This window comes from Pinus tabuliformis, chromosome 1_2 (genome assembly GCF_031772625.1).
Source record: "Pinus tabuliformis cultivar Carrire ecotype Pingquan chromosome 1_2, CPIR1, whole genome shotgun sequence".
Lineage (NCBI taxonomy): Eukaryota > Viridiplantae > Streptophyta > Pinopsida > Pinales > Pinaceae > Pinus > Pinus tabuliformis.
Genome location: NC_142298.1, coordinates 1,118,358,687 through 1,118,377,740, shown reverse-complemented (window position 1 = coordinate 1,118,377,740; position 19,054 = coordinate 1,118,358,687). Strand labels below are relative to the sequence as shown.

Below are 19,054 nucleotides of genomic sequence, written 5' to 3'. Positions count from 1 at the left end.
AAACTTGGTTTGCTTCCTGAAATTTTCGGCCTTGCAACTCAGCGCATAAATTCGTCCTTTTGTGCGACATGTGTGTGAGAGAGAGAATGCCTAATGTTGTACGAATCAATGAGAGGAGGAGAGAGAATGTGTGAGTGATGATGATGCTAAATGAGGTGAGAAGTCACTTGTATTTATACAAGTCGCTGAGGGTGAAGAATAATGTCCATTGGGCTTCATGAGCCTACATGATGGTGTGTCTGACCTAAACAATTTGCACGTGTGCGCATAAATTCAAAATAACATTTTTTCTTGTCCAAATGAGATGCTCTTTATATGAATTTTGGTCCTCTCGAAAAAAGGAATTTAATGCAATCATCATCTCCGTCAAATGAGCTGACCCAAGGTGGAATTTGGCCCTAGTTGCCAATTTTAACACTCCCTCTCAACTAGGGAGAATTCCACCTGCCAATCATCAATCATCATGCCATCCTGTCGTCATGTACCATCTTTGCTTCGCTGAACACTGATATGAATAATGAAGAACAATTGAACGAGAGTGAGTCAAGACCTTACCACTCTCCACTGACAAATGTCAGTCTTGATCATAGATCAAGTTGTTGAACACCATGCATCCTAGACATAGGGAGTACGACAGTACATGATGCGTCCATTGGTAGTGCTATGGTCCCTATCCACGTTTCCCAACTCATTGGCTAGATGAGAGGTATTTCCCATGAGTCTCGGACTACATGGTTAGGATGTATGCTGGGGCATCAACAAGGGAAGGTGAACCACTCATCCTGTGCATATGCCATAGGAGAAGTTGAACCACCCATCCTATGCATATATCAATCGTAGGGGAAGGTGAACGACTCACCCTACACACAGTCAACCATCATGGGGTATCATAGGGGAAGGTGAACCACTTACCCTACACACAATCAACCATCATGGGGTATCATAGGGGAAGGTGAACCACTCACCCTGTACATAACGCACCAATAGGAGAAGGTGAACCACTCACCCTATGGTCGCTCATAGCTCCAAGATGTACCCCAAGCCCCTAGGAGCTCCCAAAGCTCAGTGTCTAAATCAAGCGGGACCCTCATAGGAGGGTCTTTCCACGACTCCAAGTCTCTTGGAAGGCTAAGAATTTGACCTCTCCTAAGGGTTTCATGAGGATGTCTGCGACCTGCTCATCAATTTTGATGTGTTGGAGCCTTATTGCTCCCCGCTATACCATATCCTAGATAAAGTGGTACTTGACATCAATGTGCTTGGAGCGGTTGTGGAACACGAGATTTCTGAAAGGCGAATCCCACTTTGGTTGTTGCAGAAGATCACGTTGGTATCCAGCTTGTGCTCAAATAGCTCACTAAAGAGCTTCCTCAACCAAACAACTTCACAACATGCCATACTCGCTGCAATGTATTCGTCCTCGGCGGTGCTTAGAGCAACTAATTTTTGCTTCCTGCTCATCCAAGAAATTAAAGCAAATCCCAATGAGAAGCAAAATCCAGAAGTGCTCTAACGATCCAACATACTGCCAACCTAGTGAACATCAGTGTATCCATGTAGCCTCAAATTCTCGGTAGTGTATCTCAGTCCATAGTTGATTGTGCCACGAAGATATCTCAAGAGATTCTTAGCAACAATCCAATGTATGTGACGAGGCTCGACCATAAATTGACTCAACGTATTCACATCGAAGCATATGTCAAGACGAAAGTTTACCAAGAACATCAGGGCCCCCATAAGTTTTCTATATTCGGAAGGGTTTGCCGATTCGGGCCCAACAACACTTCCACACAGCTTCTTGAAGTTGAGTTCCATTAGAGTAGACATAGACTTTGCAATCCACCATCCCACATCTCTCGAGTAGCTTCACAATGTATTTTCCTTGAGAAAGGAAAATCTCACTTGGCTTTTGCTAGACCTCCAACCTTAGAAAGTAGTGCATCAGACCTAGGTCCTTCATCTCGAACTCGAAAGCCAACTCCCCCTTACATTGATAAATGAGAGGGTCTGCACCTGTTAGAAAGAGATCATCCACATAAAGGACCAAAATGAGAGGCATGTCCTTTTCAACTTTGAAGGATAGGTTAGGATCTACATCGCTCCTTGTAAATCCCATCTTCATAAGATAGCTATGAATCCTCTCATACTAAGCCCTAGGGGCTTACTTCAACCCTTAGAGGGCTTTCTTCAACTTGCATACGTGTGTCCTTCAATCTTGTACTTCGAACCCCTGAGGTTGTTCCAAGTAGACTCTTTCCTTAGGTGAGCCATGCAAAAAAGTAGTCTTAACATCCATTTGGTGTAGGCTCCATCCTTGAGAGGTAGCGAGAGCAATAATGGATCAGATAGTGGTATATCGGGCAACTAGTGCAAATATCTCGTCATAGTCTATACTCCTTCCTTTTAAGAGAAGCCTCGAGCAACGAACTTGGCTTTATATTTTTTAGCACTCCCATGAGCTCCATGTTTGATTTTGTAAAGCCATTTAGAAGTAACCATAGACTTGTCCTTGGGTCTAGGAACAAGTCCTAGACATCATTTTTCATGATAGATTCATATTCCTCATTCATCGCATTCTTTTAGACTTGGTGCTTTAGAACTTTTTCTAACGTACATGTGTCGGATTGAACAATAGTACTCATAGAAACTAAGTGCCTTGATACCTGTTTGGCTTCTTACTTTCACGGAATGTCCCTCTTGGAGCCATATGTTTGTCAACATCTTCGAGAGTATCTTTGAGCCACAAAGGTCTTTTTCCTTGAGGTAGAGGGATCACTAGGTTATGGATTAATGGGATCCATTGGGCCTTCAACATCAGACATATGTTCATCTGAAGGAGGTTCATCCTGTTTTTCCACTACATCATCATTATTGTCCTTCCTTGGAATGGGGAGATCTCGGGCCTTCCCAAGCGCAATATCTTCATTGAAGGTGACATCATGGCTAACTTCCACATCTCTTTGTCCAGGCACATAGATTCTATATGCCTTTGAATTTTCATTGTAGCCCACAAATATACCTTTCTTTCCAGATGCTTCCAACTTGTTTCTTTTCTCTTTAGGCACATGAAAATACACGGGACAACCAAATATTCTAAAAACATCAGGCTTCTTACCAGTGAAAACTTCTTCAGGTGTCTTGAAATCCATTGCTTGATGGGGGCTCCTATTTTGAACATACACGACAACGTTGGCAGCTTCTCCCCATAAGGACTTTAGTAGGCCTTTATCATGGAGCATGGCATGGGTGGCTTCCATGATTGTCCGATTCTTCATTTCAACAACATCATTTTGCTCAGGAGTGTACGAAACGGTTGTCTTTCTCTTAATGCTAACCTCTCTGCATAAGTCATTGAATTCATTTGATTCATATTTGGTTCCATTATTGGTCGTCAATATCTTTATCTTTTTCCTTGTTTGATTTTCCACCAAGACTTTGAAAGAACGAAACCATTTGAACACTTTGTCCTTCTTCTTCAAGAAATAGATACATGTTTTGCGGGAGAAGTCATCTACAAAAATTGCATAGTATATGTATCCTCCTAATGATGTTATGAGTAACATACCAGATAGGTCAGAATGGACCAATTGAAGAATATTGAAAGTTTGACTTTCACTTGGAGGAAATGGTCCCCTTGTAAGTTTCCCAACTACACAACCCTGACAAACTCCTTCATGGTTCATGTTGAACTCAGGCATACCTATGACCATCTTCCTTACTCTAGGTAAGACTTTGTAATGAAGGTGAGCAAATCTTCGATGCCATAATTCAAATTGAAGAGAAGTATCGCAAGTCAAGGCTCCCAAGGGACTTCCTCAAACTTGATAGAGACCTTCAACTCTAAATCCAATTGTAAAAGCATCTTTAGGGTTTCTTTGCCAAATACGTACATTTCCATCAATGAATGCTACCTTGAAGCCCTTGTCTTCCATCGCAAAAATAGACACCAAGTTCTTCTTCAAATTGGGCACATACAAAACTTTTTGTAGATGAATGGTTTGATCTTGATTCAAGTGAAGAGTGACAATACCTATTCATTTTACAGGATAGGTGGCATTATCTCCAAGTATGATTTCCAAATTAGTCTTCTTTTCAACCAAATTTGAGAGGGCCTCCTTGTATCCAATGAAGTGCCTTGGGGCTCCACTATCAATCAACCAATGATCCAAAGTATCTGGAAGAGAGACAGTAGATAAAGCAGTAATAAGATAAAATTATTTTTTGTTTTCCTACAACATTACTTTCCTCATGCGTGGAATTTCTTGTCTTTTTGGGAGGTTGACTATTTCCATTTCAAGCAGCGGGAGCTTTCCTCTTTCCTTTATTGTTGAAACTGTTGTTCCTTTGATTGCCATTGCCTTTGTAGTTCTTGTGATCATCCCTTGGAGTATCCTTCTTGTGAGGACACTCTCTATCATAATGGCCAAACCTATCGCAATTGTAGCACCTTCCTTTTCTTCCTTCTTTGAATCCTTGTCCTTGTTTTCTTGGACCAACATTGTTTTTCCTCTTAGCATGAGCGGAGAAAGTTGTAGGTTCATTTCCATTTGAAGGCTTGTCTCTTTCCATTATCCCCGTCTCTTCTTGAGTGAATCTAGCTAATAATCCATCGAAACTAGGAATCTTGTCGTTGTTGAGAATGGTGGTGTTAAACACATCCCATGCTCTTGTAAGACCTCCGAGAGCGATGTGAGTGAGCTCCTTGTCAGCGACAACTTCTTTAATAGATAGAAGGTCATTCTTGATTTCTATAATCTTCATGAAGTAGGATTGGATTGTCGTCTGGATTGTACATGCACCGCTACAACCGCTCAGGGTGGGGTTTTGTCACTCTGATCCCCGACCACTACATTCTAACTGTCTCCCAACAACAAGCTATGGGAAACATAGATGAATGGCCTAGCTACTTGGTTAGATTTAGCAAGATTAATGATAAGATTAAATTTTAAGTACGAGGCCAGTGCCTTATGGAGTCACAATTTCTTGCATTAATGTAAATTAATGCCAAGTAACTGGATGGACACCCGCTGGTTGATATGATAGACTAACCTATATGGGATGTGAGTCCTAAGCGCTACGTGTGATGCAAGAATGTTGGTAAATTTTAGATTAAATGCCTATTCTAAGTCGAACCTCTCCCTTAACTGTTTTGAGAAACAGTCTTCAAAGTAGGTTGTGGGATGGAAGCCAACAGGAAGCAGACAAAGGCTTGATTAACGATATCTCCCCATCTTCCAACCACCCAGTGCCTCCGACACTGTAGAGACTGTGGCTCTGACCACTGCAAGGTCACTGTGTTAACAACTAAGAAGGGCTGAATCCCTCAAGCTAATCGAAAAGGGTTGCCCTAGGAGTCTATCAACCTAGTTTATGCTAGGAGGTAAGTTTTTAGTGCAAGCTAAATCCTAGAATGCTCGTGCAAAGATGATGAGTGAAATGAGTTAAGATTGTTTAAGTGTTTAAGTATTCAAATTATGATTACTCCTTATGACAACAGTGCTTAACAACAATTAGAGGACAATCTTAATAGAAGGCAAGTGCTTAAGGATACAAGTGCCAATGAATCAATCCACAAGATACTTAGAATAAATTATCCAATTTGTCAATTAACTAATGATTACACGATGCCAATAAAATTTACTCAAGATGTTCTTATCACAATGCCAATTAGATTACAAGTGTCAAAGCAACTTAACCAACCACAAGATTAGAAATTTAGAGCTTAAACTTTTGGGTGCTTTAATTGTAAAATTCAGAAATCCTTGTAACTTGGAGCAAAACAAACAAGTGTCAGATTTCAAATATCCAAATCAGTTGTAATATTTCAGAAAATTCCAACACTTATTAGACTTATGACAGCAGCAAAAAAATCACTTTAGATCATGGAATTTACTAAATATATGAAACAATTTTTTTTGAATGATTAACATATGTAAATTTATGAATTTAGCCCACTTTAAAATGGAATATTTAGTGATTTGTCAGATATGAAGTAACTTAGTACAACAATAAAAAAATCATCAGATCAACAAGTTAATGATGCTACAACAAATGCCCAATATGCCCAAAACTAGGAAAAAATTATCAAAATTGAAAAACTTAAGCTTTTAGGGCTTTTAGAGTGTGATATTCAGAAAATAACAGATCTGAAAACTTGTTACAACAGTGAGGAAATCAGAAAACCAATGAGCTATTAGTGCTTGAACAAATGACAACAAATGCCCAAAACTTGGAAAAAATTGGCAAAACTGAAAATTTGAAATTTTGAGCCTTTTAGGTGAATTATTCTAAAAAAAGTTTAGATCTGATATATTCAATTATGCAGTGAAATTCCAGCAAGCAAAAAATCAAATATAGGCTAGATAACCAATGCCCAAATAACCAAAATTTAGGAAAATTCAAATTTAGGAAAATTCAAATTTTGCAATTTTGACCAAATTAAATGTGATTTTAGGGCTTATATATCATTGTTAAAAATAAAAATTTACAACAGTTGTAAAACAGTGAGAAGCTAGGGTTTAGATAGCGAACCTATAGGTCTTGGGGCCTTGTAGATGACTAGGAAGACTTCTAATGAAGATGACCACTTGAAAACACAATGTCAACCCCAAAATCATTGCAAAACGAATTGTTAGAGATAAAATTCCAATCCCTTGAAGAAACCTTTGTTTGCAATGAGATCTAGCCCTTGTAGGGGTTGTGGCTTTCTTAATGCTTGCAAAATAGGTTCCAAACACTAGCCTTTTAGGTTGGGTAAGGGCCAGGGCCTTCAGAAAATGGGCTTTTTCCCTGATTTGAAAATAAACAACCTGCAAAATAGCCTAAAAACCCTAGACGTCTAGGGTTTCTGAGGTCTCCAATGCCAATTTTTTCCTCAATCCTAAAACAAATTTAGAGTAGAAACCCAAATGCCCAATATAAAAAAATAAATTTAAATTTCAAAATCTCAAAACCCCAAATATATACAAAATCTAAAATCCCCAAAACCGCAGTTAGAAATAATAAATTACAACATTAATCTACAAATATACAAGGGTTTTGAAAATTTAAATTTTTGAAAAAAAATATTTTTATGGCTATTTGTTTGATGAATGACTAGAAAAACTTTAGAAACCCCAATGCGCACTATAGGCTTAGCGAAGATTTAATCCATCACACAAATATTTGGGATCCAAGCAACAATGATTCCTACCCAAGTTTGTGAACTTGGAGGCCAAGGACTAAAGTCCCTGCAAATACTAAGTATTTATCTCAAGACAATCAAACCACCTAAGATTAGCCCAAAACTATCAATAGTACGATTTTATCTCCATCTAATGAAAAACATATCTTACCATTATTCAAAACAACATAGGAAAGCCCGTAGTCAGTGCATACCACAAATCATGAACATGGAACACCTTGAATTTCACCCCAAAGTCCTTATTATGATAGAAAAAATAGTTCCTAGTGGGACAATAGTGTTACAAAATGCTTCAACAACAATTTTATAGCCAAAGATCCTATGCTAGAAACTCAAATGACTCTCTAATTTATTGGTCAATCCTTCAAGTCGAAAAATAACAGCTAGTTTCTTTGATCTTTGTCAAAATAATTTTGGCTGTTGAAAAATATTTGATTATCTTTTAATCTTGGCCCTTGATTTTTTTATTTTTGAGTAATTTCCGAATTTATCATTTAATTCCATTTTTATTAGCTCAAAATTAATAATTTGAGTTAATTTCCTCAAAAATTTGACTTTGACTTAGACTTAATCACCAAGGTCCAAGGGTCCAAATTTTCTTGAAATATACAATATTATCTTGGTGGAAGACCTTTAAAAATTGATTCCTTTAAGACCCACGAATTTTTCCACTTGGAGAGTTAATTTTCCTAAGACAACGTAATTTGAACTCTAATAATTAATTTTATGGCTCAAGATTTATTTTATTTTGCCAGAAAAATTAATTAATTTACAAATGAAGGGATTTAATATTTTTCCAACCTTTTAATACATAATAGTTTACATTTACCACCCCCAAAAGGGGGAATACACATTTGGCTTATACCCTTAAGACACATATCCAATTTTGTGACACAACATGATCTAATAGGCCAAGTGATTTGTAATAAAATAATTTAGCCAATCAGCTTTAATTATACCCAAATCACTTTTACATAAGACTCGAGTAGAACACTAGGACTCACCGAAAACTTTGACGAAGAATTCTACCCTAGCTTTGGGGTGAGTTTGGAGGGAAAAACTCTGCTGACCATCTATGTTTAGAAACACACATGAGTTAGTGAGATGAAAAACTTTCCAGGATGAAACTTTTCACCAAAATAATAGGTTTACCTAGGTTGTTACATACACTCAAGGTCCTACTAGGACTATTTACATTACATAACTTGCAGAATGAGTTTATAATGACACATAAGACTGTTGATAGATGATCTGATCCCGTTGAAAAAAATTGTACTTCCGCTTCCTTGGAATTTTGACAAATATGAGTGCAACAAGATAGACTCCCCTTTATCCATCTTGATGTCCTTCTACTTGTTCTTGAGAAAGAGGATTTGATTTTCCTTGTTCACTTTGAACATCCCAACCATCTTATCATACATCTCCTTAGATGTTCGTAAACCAGAAATATAAGCAACCAAATGCTTTTGAATGGAGTCTTTAATGATTCTTTAGCTTTGACCTCACCTTTCTTGTATTTTGTATTTGCAGCAATAGGTGCGTTTGAAGGAGGCTCCACCACTCTCCTTTTCACATAATCCATGGCATCATGCTCTTCCAAAGTCAAGTCCATTTGAAGGAGGCTCCACCACTCTTCTTTTCACATAGTCCATGGCATCATGCTCTTCCAAAGTTATGTCTAAAGTCATCTTCCATGCATGATAGTCAGATTTGTCCTTGAGCTTATCCTTGGATTTGAAATAATATGTAGAAGCCATTGTAGATGGATCAATAGTCTTGACCAATAGATCTCTCTTATTGATTGTGTTTTATCTCTCTTGCTTGGGCTTTGTCTTCCCCTGTGCATTGAAACCATGTTAAATTTAGATAACGATGGTATGTTCTATGCTTAGCACAATTACTTAAATGTTCCCATAGCAACCCAATGCCAATTTCCAATAGCAATCACATTAACCAATAATCTCATTGACAGTAAAAGTAAATAGAACATGAAACAATATGCAGAAGACAAGCCAAGACAAGAGAACACCAGATTTGGCGGATGCCAGGGAAAACCCCAAGACGGGGAAAACCCTTGGATCAATTCTTCTTATTATTATATCAAAATGTTCAACAGAGAGAGAGAGAGAGTACAAAAGTCAAATTGGTTTGCCAAATTCAAAGTCAAAACAACCTTGTCAAAATCTGTAGCCAACTGCAGTGAGATCAACCCTAACCAGAAAGTTAAAGATGGTCAATGCGACTGTCAAACTTGCCTCCTTGAGCTCGGTCAACCACAGTCAAACTCGACCTTCCTTGTTGGTTAAAATCAACTCAAAACGAGTCTAGTCAAACTTGGTCAAAGGAGAGAAAAAAACTATTGTAATTTCTGCTGTCAAAATTGCAGTCAACCCTGAATTCAATGCTGGTCAAATTGCCAATATTCCCCCGATTTTTGTGCCCAAAAATGCGGCCTAAAAAGACAGAATCGGTCCTCCAAAAATTGCAGTTAGAGCTGGTCAAAGAATCCCTGGTCAACGCTGGTTAAACTTGGTCTGCTTCTTGAAATTTTCAGCCTTGCAACTTAGCCCAGAAATTCGTTCTTCTTTGTGCCACACGTGTGAGAAAGAGGGATGCCTAATGTTGTACGAACCAATGAGAGGAGGAGTGAGAATGTGTGAGTGATGATGATGCCAAATGAGGTGCGAGGTCGCTTGTAATTATACAAGTCGTTGAGGGTGAAGAGTCATGTCCATTGCGCTTCATGAGCTTACATGATGATGTAATTCAAAATCACACTTCTGCTTGTCCAAATGAGATGATCTTTATATCAATTTTGGTCCTCTTGAAAAGAGGATTTTAATGCAATCATTATCTCCATCAAATGAGCTGACCCAAGGTGGAATTGGCCCTAGTTGCCAATTTTAATTTCTTTTTCCTAATTAGAAACTTCCTTGCTTATGGACAAGAGTTTTGTAAATGTACAGTCTGAAAACAAATACGATAGTTGAATGTCGTGTTCTCAAAATCTAGAGGTTGTGTCCAATGAAAGCTATTTTGAATTAAGTGGATATGATCTGGTAAGCCTTTGCTGAGATCTACGTCTACACATATTTTGGAAAAAGTAAATATTCCTTTTTTCTGAGAAATCTTTTTCGGTGAAATTCACATCAAGATTCATTTGTCGACACTCTTTCTAAATTTGTCTTTTTGTATTTTCCTAGAGTGTTTCCATTTCCCTCTAGTATCTGGTGGTGCCAAAAAGGAAGAGGAAGATTATGCATTCGCACCAAAACTGACATTTTTGAAACCACCTAAATATTGGCATAAAACCTTGGGAACCATGGAGTAATAGAAAGGCCTACACTCCAAAACCATGGCCCCTCATCTAGGGCATACTCTAAATCCTTCTGTGTCAAATTGTATGATAAACAATCCTTTTGAACACAGATGGATGTCGTAATTGGGTGTCCAGTTAGAGAAAACCCATTGACAAAGATCCTTTGATTTGGGCCAGAAACCATTAAACCTGCAAACAATAACGCATGATTGGAGTACGTCAAATAGATCCTTTATCTATGGTACATTAACTATCATTCCTGGAGCATGTTCCATCTGATCAATGATATAAGCAACCAAAATATTCTGGCTTTGCACAACTATACTGAATTTCTTCCTCGTTGACTGGAATGGACCAAAATTTTTCGACAGATCAGATTGATCATGAGACTCCCTTTCTTTTCACTGCATCTCGATACAAAACAAAACCCTTGGGATTGCTGGATCCTAGAGAGCCTCCTCGTAGCCTCAAATTTAAGAAAATAGAGGAGGAATGAATAATGCAATAATCTTTCATCCTCTTATCATCTTGCAACGCTTTGCCCCCACATATCAGGTTTGTAAGATCATCCAAATGCCTAGAGTGTTTTGGATCTTTTGCTTCAACTCTACTACAAGATTTGAGGCCTGAACCCAAAATAGGACAAATTTCCCTCTTGGGGATTTAAAAATTATTTGGAAGGACTTCTTTGCACGCAAATCTTTTTTCAAGGAATCCATATCTAGGCTGAAAAGGCGAGAGGAAGATGAGATCCCAATGGGGTTCTAATCTACTAAATAACCCTCCTTTGCAGAGATCCGTCACATCTTCTCAGCAAATTGTCGAAGATTTGTAGACATAGAACCGAACACCATTTCTGGGATAACAGATTGCTTTGCAATCATATGAACGTGAGGGAACAGGTCGCAACCCCTTTGGATTAGAACATAAGAGGGCCACATATCCTAGACTCCATCCATATTTGCATATACCAAAGAGAGATGCCATCCCACTAGATTTGCAAGAAGAAACACAAACCCGTCACATAGCAACCATGGCGGCGAGGGTCTACAAATAAGATATGATATTGACGCATAAATTCTTGCATAGGTTTGAGGACCACTATATACTTCCATTTGAAAGGTAGATCAATAGCTGGGGAGGGCCCCCCTGTCAAGCAAATTACAAATGTTGCAAAACTACCACCTTTCGATTTGATAATCTCACCTACTGCGATGTAGAAGAAACGTGAGTCAGAAGCCTTAACAAATACCATTGGCATACCAATCAGATCCAAACCATTCGCTTGGCTTGGACGTCGTAACCAAATATTAGGGACACCATACACATCGAGGGCGCACTGAAGCCCTGTGGCGATAACCTAGTACGAGCTTCTAGGGGTCTTCTGAAGTATGGAATTCATGTTCTAGGGCTTCCTTCATCAACTATGTGAATTGTGACAACATGGAATCTCTTGGTGCAATGTGCCTCCATCAACTCGTAACTATCTTTAACTCCAATGGTCTTCTTCTTCTATGCTTGTTGGCTATGTCACATGGTTCAGGTTCTAATTCTAGTTCGGAAACAATTAAGTTTGATTCGAATTCGAATTCGAATTTTCCGATCAGGTTCGTATGAGGTTTGACATTAAATTCGAATATATATATATATATATGACATAAAATAATAAAAAATCAAAATCAATCAATAAAACTATATGAGTAGCAGTGAGCACCCACAAGCCACAAATCACGACCACAACCACTATCAACTTCACGCTCTAGGCGGTGGGGACAAGCAGTGTCTAGAAATTGAATTCAAGAAATTGCAGAGAATACACAATAGAGCACAATAGAGCGAGTACACTCAAACTGAAATTGGCTTGTGAAAATTTATCGACAACCATGGTAAATAAAGCCAAACTAGTGTCCACGACGGGAAACTAATTAGTGGGAAGCAGAACAAGAGAAAACCATGTGCTGCCCATGGTTTTTCTAATAAACCTTAAAACAACTGACAAAAACCGCCCAAAACCTAACCTTGAACCCCCAAAAAAATTAAAAATTATAAAAATGGGCTTCAGGTTCGTCTTTAGGTTGGAATTCGTTGAGGTTCGAATTTGAGGTTCGACTATTAGGTTCAAATTAATTGAGGTTCGAATTCATTGAGGTTCAAATTTTAGGTTCGATTATCAGGTTCGCTGAACCCACTGTTGCGGGGGAGCGCCCCCCCCCCCCCCCCCCGCTCCCGCTCCCGATCCGCGCTCCGGGCGGGAGCGACTCGGGAGCGGGTCGGGAGCGCGCTCCCTAAAAAAAATTTCGCTCCCTGCCTTTTTGGGAGCGTTTTGCCTTTTTTGCATTTTTTTTTTTTTGTAGTAATGTTCGAAATGCAATTTTTTTTGAAAGAAACAAATAGTTTTTGAGTGGGGCAACTTAATGATCAAGTCTAGGCCCTAGTATTGATATGCTATTCATGGTAATGTTAAATTCTTAAAGTAAAAGTGACATTTTCTTTAATTTTCATTTTCATCCTTTTACTTAAATTTTTAACATTACCATGAAATGACTCAGGATGTTTGAGAGTGGTTTCGTCCTCATTGGATTTCATATGGAGAAAGTAGAATTTTAGATTTCATTCAAAATCCAGCAGACTTATCAGTTTTTCAGGATTTCAGGATTGGGGGATTGCAATGTTTCCATTGAATTTTGTCATGTATTAGGGTATGGAACTCATATTTAATCAAGAGTACCAATCCCTCTATGTACCTTGATGTTAGTGACATTGGTTGTCGAACTCCTCTATCATGACCCTTCTAAAAATGTACGCATCACTCAAACAAAATCTTGACTTGACATGCTATGCTTTTTCTATCTTATGTTAATGCTTAGAGGGTGATATTAATGACAAAGATCCCTATACAGATACAAAGGTAATGACAAAGATACCTCTGGATATTAATGCTTGGAGGGTGATATTAATGACAAAGATCCTGATTTTGCAACAAGACTAAAAAATTAGACATTTCTCGTGGTGGCAAGAGGCCCAAGCATAAGAAATAGATAATAGATTTACTTCTCCTTTCTAGTTTCTAGTAGCTTTTATAACTATTGACTCTTTCATATTTATTATGATATTTTTTTAAACAATATATGACAATTTAATTTTGAAGTTGGCAATTATAACTCATTAGTAATGAATTATGAATATGATGCTTCATGAAAGTTGAAAGTTGTTTCATTTCATTTCATTTTATAACATTTCATTTCATGTTAGATATTATTTGTTGTAATGGTTACACTTAGCTTACAAGTACAACTTTGGTGATCAATGATGATAAATGTTATATATTGAATTTTGAAAGCTTGAAACTTTAAGATTGATGAATCATGAGACTCAATATGTTGTATGTTACTATGTTACTAACTTGCGGACGTGGTTGATGAAGATTATAACTTCTAGATGGTTGTTGTTATATGGTTCAATCTATGCTTTTTTATGTTTTTTATATCTAATTCATCATTCTACATGTTTTTGTTGACATATATGTATCAAAAATTAAAAAATATAAAAAATATATATATTTTTAAAAAATCGCTCCGGGATTCGCTCCCAAACCGGGAGCTTCTGAAAATGGTCGCTCCTGCTCCCGCTTCCGCTCCCGCTCCCTGCTTCCGCTCCCGCTCCCAAGTAACATTGGCTGAACCTAAACGAATTTGAAATTTTTTTTTGGGTTCGCAGAATTTCGATCCTCAAGGTTCAAATTTGAAATTCGGCGAACCCTGTGACATAGCTTGCTGGTAGTAGAACGATCCATGAAATGTGAAATCATGCATTTTCAAGGGGTAGTATGAGGAGGAAATGTTAATGTATCACCCACATGGGTTCGATGTTACAAATAAAGAAGGTTTGGTATGCTGGCTAGTAAAAGCTTTTTATAATTTGAAACAAGGTCGAGAAGCTTGTATACCAAATTTGTCAATTACCTTACATAATCTAGATGCAAAAGAAGTCGCTTTAATCAAAACTTTTATGTGAAAAACTTGGTTGGTGATTGTAGTGGTTTATTGCATTGAGAGGTGCTCTATAGCTCAATACGGGGTAGATGTTGTGACGTAGCATAGATAACGTTGTATTAGAAATAATAAAAATGTACTTACATTAAGAAATTAAAAAAAATACGAGTCAGCTTACAAAAAAGTAAATAACAACGTATGTACATATGTACATGACAACATCTAAACGTAGATCCATTGTAAACGTGGATCTATCAATCACTGAGAAGGATCAAATTTGATCCCTCTTGACGCTTGATAGATCCAAATTTAAGATGGATCTATGCTGGCGTAGATGACAGAATCATCATGAGGAGTGAGGTGGACTCAATTTGAGAGGTAAAATTTATTTTGTGTTGAACTTTGGACATGCCTCCTTCATTACTACCTAGGCGTAGAATTATGGTGAACTAATGTGTGTTTCTTTGTGTCACAAATAGAGAAATTTAAAAAATTATTATTTTATATCAACAGCTACACCAATGGAGGTTGGGTGGCATGTATCAACCACATACGACTATACTGACAAATGAATCAGTGTATACATGGTGGGCAACTTGATTTATCTTGTAGTGACCCGGATGGATCTATTCTTTTTGAGGCTACATTTCTAGATTCATGGTAGCCCCTAAGGTGGCTTATTGGATGGTAGGAAGTGAAGGGTCCCTTAGAGTATGACATCCTGTATGATAGAGAAAAGGATTTCTGACTTGTAGGTTATACAGATTCATATTGGGCCTAGTTAGTTGATGACAGGAATCCACTACATGGTTTTAGGCTTGGCATAGGTGCAGTTTCATGGCTGAGTAAGAAGCAACATCCAGTGTCACTTTACTCCACTGAAGCTGGATATAGTGCAAGAACAAGTGCATTTTACAAGGCATTTTGGTTGAGAAGGATACATCCTGATTTGCAAGTCATACAAGCGGATGCTCCTACACTTTAAAGTTTACTTTGATAACCTCTCCTGAAGTTGGCATGAATCCTATATTTTGTGATTGAGCAAAGCATATGGAAGTGCATTGCGACTTCATGCCATCGGTAATGCTATTAGAGAATAAAGAAATAGAGCTCCAATATTGTCAAATTCAGGAGGAGACTGCAGATATATTTAGCAAGCCTCCCAGTCCAGATAAGTTTGGGTACTCTAGAGATAAACTTGGTCACTGGTGTAATCTCTATTATGACGAATATGAAATGCTGATAAAGTATATTTGCAATGGTCATAATTCTGATGTACTTAAGTTATTAATGTTAAAATAAAGGATATACCATGTGGGATTTTAGGACGTATGAATACATGAGACCTGTATAGGTAGTGAGAAAATAAAATAAAGGATGGATTTAATCAAAAGTATGTTATAGTATATACTTCTCTTTCACAAACTTTTACATCGTGTCTTGTTATAATTTATAATACCTCTAAGTGGCTGTGATGGTTTAACAACCTAGTCCCTAACCTTGACTTTTAAATGTTACATTGGTCACATATCTAACATATAGGTGACACAATTATCAACGCCTTCTAGCATAAATTTTATTGGAGTGTTAACATCTCTCTTGGAGTGCACTTTGTATAGAGGCAAATGCTAACGAATTCTGCAGATGGGTTTTATGGCATTGTTGTTGAATGCCAACCATTAGAAATTTTTTGCTATAGTCAATTATGATCATGTTATTGAATATGGTGATTCCAAGGCAAATGACTCCATTATTTTCCTATATTGAGAATGCAAGAATTGATGTTTTCAAGTTTCTTTTGACTTATGTTTGCCGTACCTTTAACTTTCCATTGTTTTATGAGTAGAAATTTCTTGTCTACCACTCTCTTGAGATTTTGTGAAGCATTTTTCTTTTATAGGGTCATGAGATATATCTAATTTTTAGTATGAGACAACTGATTACAGAGTTTGTCTACATTTTGTTGGAACTATCCTTTTGAATTTCACCTACTTTGAATGGGATTTTTTTGCTTATAATAAAGGTTGTCATGATAATATTTCTAAGAAAAATCTTTGCCTAATTATCTGAGAGGTCATATATTCTGATGTTGTTCTTGCAGGATCGAGTACGCACTGAAACATACAGAGCTGCCATACTACAACATCGAAATGCTATTCAGGGCAAAGTAATAATGCTGTTGTTTTACTTGGAGAGTTTGCTCCATTTGTTGACTTTTACTAGAACATCTAGATACATTCTCACTTTTGTAGTATAGGCTTGGTACTGGAGCTTTATGGAAGGACCTATTTTTTGTTCTTTTTAATTCAAGTCCCAAATGGTCTTGGTTATTCTATTTCTTTTGATTGGATGCATTTGGGATTGCTCTGCAGGTTGTTGTGGATGTTGGATGTGGCACAGGAATACTATCTATATTTTGTGCATTAGCTGGTGCTAGAAAGGTACTATGCTATATACAGTCTGGAAGGTTGTTTGAGGTGTGGGTTGATAGATTGGCACGGAAGTTGCTTTTGTGATATTCTATGATTGGTATATTATTTATCTCATTCATGCAATAATGCATGTTTTCACTCCTTGTGGAGATGGTTATGGTTGTTTTCAGTTCGAGTAATGTGTAGACTCTATGTTTTGGCTTTGAGGGTTCCATATGCAATAATGCATTTACTATTTGTAACAAACATTCTCTAACTTTATGTTATACCTAGTAACAGATGAGGTAATTTTCCTAATGTCCACAAATGACCAAAGTGTAGGTCAATGGGGCCGGGAAGTACAAATAGTGATAGTAAACTGTAGAAGTGCAGAAGGCTACCATGGAAATCTAAAAATAAAAGATATAAAGGTACTAAGAAATACAACGAAGTAAGAAAGTAGAGGCCACTAGGTATCATTAGGAAGAGATGAAAAATTAGAGGGTCAGGACTCTGGAAGAAAGATCTGTTGCCCCATAATAGAAAGATCAAAACCCATCTTTATCGTGGAAATTCATGTGGTGTGTAATTTGGAAACAACCACAAGTTTATTGAGTATATTTATATTCTTTAGTTCTTGTGACTTCATGCTGCAAGGCATGATTTAATAAACTTTTCTTCTTCTAAAGATGGTTTCATATATTGAAATAACAAACTTTAAAGCATTGCACTACATTATTTTATTATATCTCATAGTGAGGGAAACTAGAGATATAAATAGTAGCAACATCTAGTGATAAAACATATTATAGCTCGAGCTAGGCATCAACAACCAAGCATACTAGGAGAACTACAAGTTATCATAAATGTTCTTCTCAACTTAACCAACAAAGGAAATGAGATAAGGTTCATCATTAGTGCCTTTTCTTGCCCTTGTGCAATTACACACCTGCATTATGTTTTAGCCCTTGTACAAAGTTTGTCCTTTCTTTCTCTTTGTATGCACCAAAGTGGGTTGGGAATCTATCATGTCTGGTAGGATTAGTTTGGGGTCCTAAGCTAAATGCTCTCAAAGAAAGGTCTAGGAGGAGATGAAGACTCAGGGTTTGAGATTTATGATTATAATATGTATTCCTAAGATCAACACTCCATGTGATTGGATAAGACCTAAAAAAAAACTCAATGTGATATTTTAACACTTCAAAGGGGTTCTTCGCTTCCTTTGACTGACCTACGAAAGGCTTGCCCTATACCTAGGGTTCTATGAATAATTGTGGGAAGAAATACTTGCTAGGTCAACGCAAGGGAGGAGAAAGGTCTTATTATGATTTATTCCAATGAATACTAAGCTCATACAATCCTTAAAGAAGTCCCCAAGGTGAGAGAAAGACCTAGATTTTTGTTGAAGAATCTAGGGCACATGAAGTTAATGAGATTCTTCTTGACTTGATAACTATTTGTGAGGCATTTTTAATTTTCTTATTAGCACAATCTTCTCTTTGACATTATTAGAGTGTGTGTTTCTTATTTCATCAAATAGCTACCAAAAACAAAGAGACAAGAACACACCCAGAGCCAAAACCTCTCCCTCTTGGAGAAGAAAACCCGCACATAATTCTTCTTATAGAGATTCCAATTGACGAACACCAAGACCATGACCCTTGACTTACTATGCCACTCCAAGACCAATACACCAATCCTCTTCTTCGTCGTTGTTGAGTTCATCATCACTGCATTACTGAGATCTTCCTTGCTGCTGTCATCACAGAGAACATTATTGTGCTTCTACTGAGATACTCATTATGACAATGAGATCATTGCTTCTGCACCATTACTCCATCTTCACATCGTCTCAACTGCACCATCATTACTATATCATCTTACTGCACTGCTACAAAGATATGAGATCATAGTTGTGACTATACTTAGATCATGATTGTGTCTTGATGTTATGCTGAGACTGTATGATCCTCTCCATTGTAGATACATCAAGACTGTGACTGCGTATATATACAAGCTGAGACAGAGTATGACTGAGGTTCTTTATATGCATGCCGAGACTGTAACTTTCGAGACAGTAGTCATTGAAAACTAGAAGAGATCATGGTCATGAGACTGATATATTTTACTGTGATCATCACCGAGGATA

General features: G+C 37.4%; 1 protein-coding gene across 7 annotated transcripts in view; it reads left to right on the top strand.

The window, feature by feature from the left end:
- PRMT6 (protein arginine methyltransferase 6) overlaps positions 1 to 19,054 on the top strand; it is a 346,269-nt gene that overhangs the window by 56,137 nt on the left and 271,078 nt on the right. For all 7 annotated transcript variants that reach the window (XM_089396593.1, XM_089396598.1, XM_089396597.1 and 4 more), the window contains exons 2-3: positions 16,596 to 16,661; positions 16,867 to 16,935. In XM_089396593.1, coding sequence (XP_089252719.1) covers positions 16,596 to 16,661; positions 16,867 to 16,935 — 135 coding nt within the window. The remainder of the gene's footprint in view (positions 1 to 16,595; positions 16,662 to 16,866; positions 16,936 to 19,054) is intronic.